The sequence below is a fragment of the Sorex araneus genome, chromosome 5 (genome assembly GCF_027595985.1).
Source record: "Sorex araneus isolate mSorAra2 chromosome 5, mSorAra2.pri, whole genome shotgun sequence".
NCBI classification, from domain to species: Eukaryota; Metazoa; Chordata; class Mammalia; order Eulipotyphla; family Soricidae; genus Sorex; species Sorex araneus.
The window spans coordinates 147,460,488-147,470,481 of NC_073306.1; the positions used below are offsets into that span (position 1 = coordinate 147,460,488).

Here is a 9,994-nt window from a genome sequence, read left to right on the forward strand (position 1 = left end):
ACACATTGAATTTTGAGTACTCAGTTCTAAGAACTTAAAAATCTCTATCCATTTGTCCCTGTCGAGTGCTAATGTATTCCAATGATATCCACTTGATCCAGGAACAGGAAGAGCCTTAAGCTGTTCACATTCAGGGTTTTGATGAAGAAGTCTGACCATCTCGTAGGTGGATGGCCACGCGGTCTTTTGATGTCCTATGGAATCCAATTTGTAACAGCTCTAGTCCAGCGGTCGTCTCTAAATCACATAACGTGTCTGGCCCATGTGATTTTTGATGCCTTGGCAAAGGAGACAGCATCCCTGATTCTTGATCATCATGGAGGTCGGAACTCCGGATTCCTTCTCTCACTTGAGTGAAACGTGATATTCCAAGCATAGCTCTTTCGATTCCATTTTGGGAGATCTGCATAACGTTCTCATCCTACTTTCTTAGGGCCCAGGTCTCTGAGACATATGTTAGTGCAGGAAGAATAGTGGAGTCAAAAAGATGTGTAGGGAGCCAGAGATTCTTCATCCTCTTAACTACTTCAATGCTCTTGAAGGTGTTTCACGCTGCTCTCTTCCTCCTGCACAGTTCTGACACCAAGTCATTCCTCATGTTGAGTTCTCGACCCAAGTACACATTGTTGCTGCATTTAAAGATGTCATTCTGTTGAGAGCAAATGGAATGTCAGGGAATAGTTTGTTTTTCATGAGCATTGTTTTCCCGAGATTCAGCTGTAGTCTGACTACACTCGAGGTCAAAGTCGGCCAAAATTTTGCTGCTTGGTTAATGTTTGGTGTTATGAGAATGATGTCATCGGCTAAGCAGAGTTGTTGTAGTTGCCAATTGTCAATCTTAACTCCCATTCCTTCCCATTCCAGTCATCACATGACATTCTAAAGGGTGGCACTAAAGAGTTTCCATGAAATGGTATCACCCTGCCAAACCCCGCTTTTTATGTCAATGATCACTTCCTTATAGAATGGTGAGGTCCTAGTGGTGAATCCCTAATACAGCTCAAGGAGAATCTTGATGTACTGAATGCCCTGTTCGGCTAGGGCTTCAATGACCGCTTCAGTCTCAACAGAATCAAAGGCCTTCTTTAAATCAATGAACATTAGACAGAGCGGCATCTTGAAATCTCGCGAAGCTTCAATGAGCTTGGTTACCCGGTGGATATTGTCAATTGTGCTGAATCTTTTTCAGAACCCAGCTTGCTCGCATGGTTATACTTCGTCTAGCGTTCTGCCTATTCTATTCAGGATGACTTAATTGAACAACTTGTAGAAGATGGACAACAGGCAGATTTGGCGATAGTTGCCAATGTCATGAATGTTTCTCTGCTTGTACAACAGAATGGTCCTGCTGGCTTTCTCTTGGGATGGAACCTTGCATTCAGACAGGTAGCGTGTGAAGAGCCGAGCCACTGTATTGATGAGTACTAGCAGCAGATTCTTCAGGTGTTCAGGTCTGACCTTTTCTGGACCAGGTGCTATACATGTCTTTACTGACAAAATGACTTGTCGGATTTCAGAAGGGAGGACATTGGGGACGACATATCCAGCCTGTGGAATTTGGTATGTTGGCAGGTGGACGTGGCTGTTGAAGAGATCCAAGTAGAAGTCATGAATAACCCTCTCCATTGCCCTTCTGGAAGATGTGACAGATCCATCAAGACGTCGGAGGGCAGTCATCTTCATCTTGTAGTTGGCGAAGGACAGGCAAGCATTGCAAATACTTTTCCCAGCTTCTGCCGCATCGGCCAACACTGATGCTCTTCTCTCTTTGAGGTTTTCCTTTATCACTTCTCTGCATAGCTTTGCGAATTCGGACATTAGCTTGTGATTGCCTGAGGCTCATGCCAAACCATGTTGGTGAGTGAGCTCGAGAGTTTCCAAAGACAGGCATCTGTGCATTTCACACTCTCAGCATTCATCTCGCAGTCATGGAGGTGCTGAACCAGTTGGTCATATTGCTCGTCGTTGTTGTCAAGGACAGCTTCTTCCCACATTATGGCAATAGTGCCAAAGAACTCCCCGTTGGTAGTCATTCTGGGAGTTCTCTTCTTAAACTTAAACTTTGCAGTTCTTTCTCCCCGCTCTTAGAAGTAGAATTTTGCATGAAGGAGACGGTGGTCCAATCCTGTTTGGAATTTTGGGACAACAGCGACATCGGTCAGAAAAAAACTTTGATTGAATATGATGTGGTCAGTTTCATTGTGGAACTGTTCACCAGAAGACTCCCATGTCCAACGTTTAGATTTGACCTTCTGGCACTGTGAGTTATCATGGATGGTCTTGGTCGACATAATGAACTCAGACATTGTCTTATCCTGTTTGTTCCATTCTATGCCATTGGTGCCATTGTGGAGTTCTTCGAGTGACTATCTTGCTCCTATCTTTGCATTGAAATCACCGACAATGATCTTGTAGAAGTTGTGTTCTTTATGGAACTTCTCTAGTTCTCATGTAGAACTTCTCAATTTCTTCTTCATCGTAGTTGGATGTTGGTGCATAGACGACAAAGATAGAAACTGTGAGCAGTGAGCCATATCTATTTAAGCGTAATCATCTGATTTGGGTTGTTAGGCATTTGAATGAATCAATGCTCTTGGCTTTGAATGAATTAAAGCTCATGTTCACAAGGACACCGATGCCACCAATGCCTCTGTTGTCGCATGTCCTGAGGAACAGTTCTTCTCCAGTGTCGATAATGGCGTAATGTGTTCAATGCCTTCTCATTTTGGTCAGACCAATGATGTCATACTTGACTTTCTGCGCTTGCATCATCAGGTCCTTGATGGATGCTTCCGATGCCAGCGTACTTGCGTTGGGAATATAGACAGTCAAATTATTCCTTCTTCATTTTGGCAGTCTAGTTCGTCCCCGAGATTTTTTCAGTCTCTCCTTGCTCATCATTCTGAATGCTGCCATATCGGGGGCTCTTTCGGTGTTAAGCGAATGAGGCCCATTGTTGTTACTTTTTTTGTATATCAATATGCCACAAGTAACTTGCCAGGCTCTGCCATGCGGGTGGGGTACTCTCGGTAGCTTGCCAGGCTCTCTGAGAGGGATGGAGGCTTTTAGGCTTTTCTATGCCATATATTGTATTATTTGAGTTTGAACCATGGTAATATCATTTTACTTTTAGTTTAAAGATACCTTTAGCCTCAGGAAGGCTAGATTAGCTGAATGACAAGGGGTGTTTCTTGTTTGTTTGTTTGTTTTTTGGCTCAGTTTTTTTAAAATTCTCCTTCCTTTCCAAGCAGAAGTCAGTACAATTTACTTTCCCTAGGCTAAAAATAAAAACAACTATACTGACATAAAGTGTCTTTTAAAATAACTACTGGATATTAGGTAGTATTACTGAATATTACTGAAATAGGTCACCACCATTTGTTATCTTACTATAGATAAAATTTGTCAGTTACTTTATTAGAAGTTATGACTCCTTAGATCTAGAGTGTATTTCATGACAGAAAAAAATTCTGGCAAATAACACTGGTGCTTGGTAAATATTTGTAGGGTGGACGGATGTCTGAATGAATGAGCTCTGAATCTAAATAGTACTTCTCCACCCAGGGAGAGAGTACAATAGAATAAGGTGTGGGCTTCCTAGATATCTGCCTGGCATATACAGGTCCAAGGCCAAAATACCTCATCTGCCCAGGAAGCATACATTTTACTTAATGGTAGGTAATTTAACCACATTTTTATATCAAAGTAAAAACAGGAGTATTGTGGAGTAGACTTAAAAATCTCATGAAATTTGAAGACAGAATAAGTCAGGGACTTCAAAGGAACATCATGCCCATCTCAGACTTTTTAAGGCTCTGCTCTCCGCCCCTGACACCTTCCCTCTCGCCCACAGCAGGTTCCCATCTATTTCACTGGAAACTGCTCAGAACTACTCAAAGACACTCAGCACCATCCTTATTAATAGAACTCACTGGTGGCAGGCACACAACGGGGGCCCTGGAACATTCCTAGACCACCCCTCTCTCTCAGAGACTGATCTCCACAGCAGCTAGCCTAAGTCTTCATCCAGGACTGTGGTGAGATCAATGGCTGATCTTCCTGTTTCTGTTTAGACATTCACTTCTCTGACATCCTGTTAAATATAAACCCAGAATTCCCAAGAATGACAATGAAATTCTCAATAAGTATTAAGAATTCCTTCTCATCTCTCTTGGCACTGCCAAACTGCCCTTTGGAGGCAAAGTTCTCTTTATTTTTTTTTAATTAGTTTATTTTTAATTAGAGAGTCATCGTGAGGGTACAGTTACAGATCCATACATCTTTGTGCTCATGTTTCCCCCATACAAAGTTCAATAACCCGTCCCTTCACCAGTGCCCATTCTCCACCACCAGTAAACCCAACATCCCTCCCCCCCTCCCCAGTCCCGTCTCCCCCCACCCCACCCTGCCAGTATGGCAGGGAATTCCCTTTTGTTCTCTCTCTCTCTGATTAGGTGTTGTGGTTTGCAATAAAGGTGTTGAGTGGCCATTGTGTTCAGTCTCTAGTCTGTATTCGGTCCGCATCACCCTTCCCCCACATGACCTCCAACCACATTTTACTTGGTGGTCCCTTCCCTGAGTTACCCAGAATGAGAGACCAGCCTCCAAGCCATGGAAACAATCTCCTGGTACTTATTTCTACTATTCTTGGGCATTAGTCTTATAGTCTATTATTCTATATTCAACAGATGAGTGCAATCTTTCTATGTCCGTCTCTCTCTTTCTGACTCATTTAACTTAGCATGATACTTTCCATGTTGATCCACTTATATGCAAACGTCATGACCTCATTTTTTCTAACAGCTGCATAGTATTCCATTGTATAGATGTACCAGAGTTTCTTCAACCGGTCATCTGTTCTAGGGCACTCGGGTTTTTTCCAGATTCTGGCTATTGTAAACAGTGCTGCGGTGAACATATAAGTGCATATGTCTGAATATACTTTTTGGCTTTTATGGGATATATTCCCAGCAGTGGTATTGCTGGGTCAAATGGGAGCTCAACCTCTAGTTTTTTGAGAATCGTCCATACTGTTTTCCAAAAGGGCTGAACTAGCCGGCATTCCCACCAGCAGTGTAGAAGGGTCCCTTTCTCCCCACATCCTCTCCAACAGCGGTTGCTTTTGTTCTTTTGGATGTGTGCTAGTCTCTGTGGTGTGAGGTGGTATCTCATGGTTGTTTTGATCTGCATCTCTCTGACGATTAGTGATGTAGAGCACTTTTTCATGTGCCTTTTGGCCATTCGTATTTCTTCCTTGGTAAAGTTTCTGTTCATTTCTTCGCCCCATTTTTTGATGGGGTTGGATGTTTTCTTCTTGTAGAGTTCAACCAGTGCTTTATATACCATTGATATTAACCCCTTATCTGATGGGTATTGTGTAAATATCCTTTCCCATTCTGTAGATAGTCTTTGTATTCTGGTCACTGTATCTTTTGTGGTGCAGAAGCTTTTTAGTTTAATGTAGTCCCATTTGTTGATTTCTATTTTTGCTAGATTGTTTAGTTCCGTGTCATCTTTGAAAATACCTTTATCTTCAATATCATAGAGGGTTTTGCCGACCTTGTCTTCAATGTACCTTATGGTTTGTGGTCTGATATTGAGGTCTTTAATCCATTTTGATCTGACTTTTGTGCATGGTGTCAGGTCGAGTTCTAAGCCCATTTTTTTTGCATGTGATTGTCCAGTTGTGCCAGCACCATTTGTTAAAGAGACTTTCCTTGCTCCACTTCACATCTCTTGCTCCTTTATCAAAGATTAGATGATCATACATTTGAGGTTGTGTGTGGGGATATTCCACCCTGGGGAAGGGAGGGAGGGAGGGAGGCAGGGAGGGAGGGAGGCAGGGAGGGAGGAAGGAAGGAAGGAAGGAAGGAAGGAAGGAAGGAAGGAAGGAAGGAAGGAAGGAAGGGAGGAAGGAAGGAAGGGAGGAAGGAAGGAAGGAAGGAAGGAAGGAAGGAAGGAAGGATGGATGGAGGGAAGGAAGAAAGGAAGAAGGAAAAATGGAAGGGATGGAGGGAGGGTGGGAGGGAGGGAGTGAGGGAGGGACTTCCCTAAGCTTTTTCTTAGGCTAGCCCCTTGGTGTACATTTCATCTAGGACTATATATTCTCTAGGTAGGCTATGGCTAGGCTCAGCAGGTAAACTGGTTACATGGCTAAGTATGAGCCCCACAATTGTAGGATATCATTGGGTTGTTCTTTCTCCCTGGTTCTGGGAGCTTAGGTTTATTGGGTTATACCATTCACAGTGCTCCTGAAGCAGTGCTATTCCTCTGTGTTTAGGTTTAACCTCTCTGTGCTCTGCTGCCCCAATTGGTTAATCACCGTTCCCCCAAAAGCAAGCAGTGCCTTTTGATTTGCCAAGGCAAATTCCTCAGAAATCTCTGACTTTTATTTGTAAGTGTACTCTTGCTTTTATCGTTCCCTTATATCCTTTTGCATAGTTTCTTTCATAGCAATGTCCTGTTTTTGTATAGACACAGGAAAACTGATACTGCTGTGCTTCTGTAACTTAGGAGTTGACTCGAATCACTTTCACTCCTGGGCATCCTTTTGCTTGACTTAAGCCTCAGTTGAAATTAGTTACTAGCATTCCAAAAGCAGGCTCCACAAAATAACAATTTGGGCCAATAATGAAAAGTTATGAAAAAGAATGATTATTCAACTATCAGGATAGGCAATAAAATCATCATGACCTAATAATAGTTGAAGCAAAACCAAACGAAAACACAGGATCATTTTAAACAATCGAAGTTAAAGACAGCACGAGCACTGCACTTTCAAACATGAAAATACAGTCCTCTTCAGACTAAGAAATAGTTAAAAAATTCTATTTGAAAAATTGAGCAAACCTCTGGATAAAACACGACATACTTTGCTCTATTGCTTATCACGTTATAAACATAAGCAGCAGAGAAAAAAGCAAACATGCACGGAGGAAGGCTAGCAAAGGTCTGTGCGATGGCTGGGGATGGGACTTCAATAGTGTATACCTTACCTGCAAGATCCAAGGCCTAAGTTGAAAACCTAGCACTGCCTCACCACACCACGGCCACAAATCCTATGTGTGTAGTTCAAGTCCAGTAGGTCCCCAAAATATTGCAGCGCAGGGAGAGTGGCCAGGTCCTTACCATAGCCCGCCCCACCCCATGCCAATTAGGATCACTCATTTGAGCCAGAAGCTAGATCTGGGCAGGCACTTTTCATATCTGTCCCAAGGTACATGCTTTGCAGACGCTGCTCTACGGATAGAGCTTGGATACGGGTATTGTATTCCTGACACTGCATCTATTTCTGGACAGAGTCTGTGCAAAACTTTGACACTGGAAAGAAAACATCTTGAGATGGCCCAAAACAAAAATACCAAAGTAACTACCATTGTGTACTAATAAAGTTGTTATCCACTGATTTCAGATTACCTGCCTCTTTCTTCGGCTCCCTTGGCCCTCTTCACATGCAGGTTGTTGTCTAAGGAATCCAAGAGCAACTGACGTTGTAGTCCAGCTACAAACCAATGACCAAGTGGACAGGGGAAAGCAGGAGAGGAACTATGGGAGCACCCCCACATGTGCAGAACAAACCCTGGCTTTAGGTGTTAAGTTGGTCAAGTAAGAAATAACAGTCAGTGGTTTTTGTGTTATGTGTTGGACACTAGAGGCTAAACTTGCATAATTAATTGACTCATCATGAGGTTTTGGATTTCTGTCGTTTAGTATTTTAGTAAATCTTATGTCCATGTAAATTTCTGCCAGAAATGGATGGCATCATTGCAAGCTCGTACCTCTCTTGAGGGGTCCTTACAATATGGCGGTTGCCACACCTTACCCGCCCCACCCCCCACCCCCCACCCCCGGAAAGGAAAAGCCGAGAAAGAAAAACCTTTCCCCTCCTGGTGCAGCATGGGGCTGTGGATGAGTTCACAGTCTAGAGACATTTCTGCAAGCAGCTGCAGGTACCAGCAATAGTTTTTCTGGCCTCCGGGATCATGGTCATCAAGCAACGGAGAAGCGGCAATCGTGTGGCCACTAGGGTCACATCTCGGCAGAGCACGGTACCGCTTATGCCCGTCCCGAGATCTCGCACGCATCCAGTTGCTGCAGAAACGTAACTTCTAAGCAAACTTAAATTCTCAAAAATGACAGAGAAGATATAAAAGTGTTCTTGTTGCTCCAGATGTAAGACCGGGATGTCAAATCCATTCTCTTTGAATGAAGCTAGAATAGGATAATGCTGACTTCTAAGTGTCAGCTTTGAATAATCAATTCAAAGCCATAAGCACCAGGGATATGGCTGTGGTATACCACACACTTCATATGTTTGACATCTGGTTTGATTCCTGGCACCATCACATACAAGCATACACCAAAACCCAAAACAACATGAACAAATATTTTTCAAAACTAGGTTTCCTGTGCATAGGGGCCAAACTAGCATCGAGTGAGGCTAGAGTGGTAGGAGACATGAGAGAAGCATAGATGGAAGAGTCACCCCAACTCTTCCTCCTTATCATCATCTTCCTCCTCAGCTGACACATTCCTTCGATCCGCTACAGGAATCGGGAGTCAGCCGTGCAGCCAGACGGCATGACTCCTTTCACGGCCTAAGCACTGGAACACAAATTTTGCGGTTGACTTGGGTGCAACATATGACCGTGGGAATGTCAGTTTCTCCACTACAAGTAAGTTGAAGGGAAAAGACCCATGAGCAGAGACAGACGAAGCATTCACTTCATTAAGTTTTATACAAGTACCTCGGAGACATACATGTGCATCAAGCACTTGGGGACAAAGATTGAGAAATCGTGCGTAGGGGTGAATAAAGCCTAAAGAAGCAGTAGAAGTTGGCATCCTGCCAATTCCAACGCCGAGCTCACTGCAGACCTGGATTCAGTCCATTTAGAGACATTAGTCGATGAACTGTAGTACTGTAGCACTGTTGCGCTGTTGACTTCAAGTCCCGCTCACGCCTGAGATACAATGACTTGTCGAAGATTCCTCACGGAGATGCATATTCACTGAGTGGCACTGTAGCACTGTAGCACTAGCATCCCTTTGTCATGGGTTTGCACTAAGCGGGCACCAGGAACGTCTCCATTGCGAGACTTGTTACTCTTTCTAGCATATCGAATACACCACGGGTAGCTTGCCAGGTTCTTGCGTGCTGGTGGAATACTCTCGGTAGCTGGCTGGGCTCTCCGAGAAGGGTGAGGGAATCAAACACGGGTCCACCGCATGCAAGGTGAAGGCCCTACCCACTGTGCCATCTCACCAGCCCTGGATAGCACAGCGGGAAGGCATTTGCCTTGCATGAGGCCAACCCAGCTTCGATTCCTACGTCTCTTTCGAAGAGCCCGGAAAAGAAGGAGAGCATCTCGCCCGTATGGCAGAATGTGGCAAGCTACCCGTGGTGCATTCGATATACCAAAAACAGTAACAAGTCTCACAATGGAGACATCACTGGTGCCCGCGTGACAAAATCGATGAACAACGGGACGATAGTGCTACAGTGCTACTGTGCTACTCAGCGAATATGCATCTCCATGACGAACCTTCTAAGTCATTGTACCTATGGTTTGAATTTGGTTGGTTTTCCACCGCACCTTGAAATCCTATGTACTCATTTGCATGCTCTAACACAAAGGAGAGTCCTTGTTGTTTCACTTCAAGGATGAAATCAGGTCTGTCCGTGGATACAGTTCGAGAGGACTGGCTGGGAATTGTATTTTGTGCCTCCGCTGATAGCTAAGACTTAGAGGTAACGTCTGTATCCATGGGCAAATAATTTTGATAACACGTTCTCAGCGTCCGATGGAGCAGTTGGGAATTTGGAATGGCGTGTTTGGGCTCCACTTTGGGAACCTGACGATTGGTAATGCCCGCTGGTAGTAGCAGTATGGGGCTGGCGCGTCCTGCTGGGTGGGAGCAGGCGTCCTGTAGTGGCACCAGATCTCGTGGTGCTGGAAGGGACAGGCTGCGTGGGACCGGGGTCAGCCGGGCC

General features: G+C 44.3%; 1 protein-coding gene across 1 annotated transcript; it reads right to left on the minus strand.

The window, feature by feature from the left end:
- Window positions 1–1,272: 1,272 nt before the first annotated feature.
- On the minus strand, window positions 1,273–2,706 carry LOC129405016 (uncharacterized; the record flags this gene model as incomplete). The annotated part of the gene is made up of 2 exons (XM_055139980.1): window positions 1,273–1,794; window positions 2,575–2,706. Coding segments are annotated over 2 exons (654 nt in total), but the record flags the coding sequence as incomplete, so codon positions are not given.
- Between the last annotated feature and the right edge of the window lie 7,288 nt (window positions 2,707–9,994).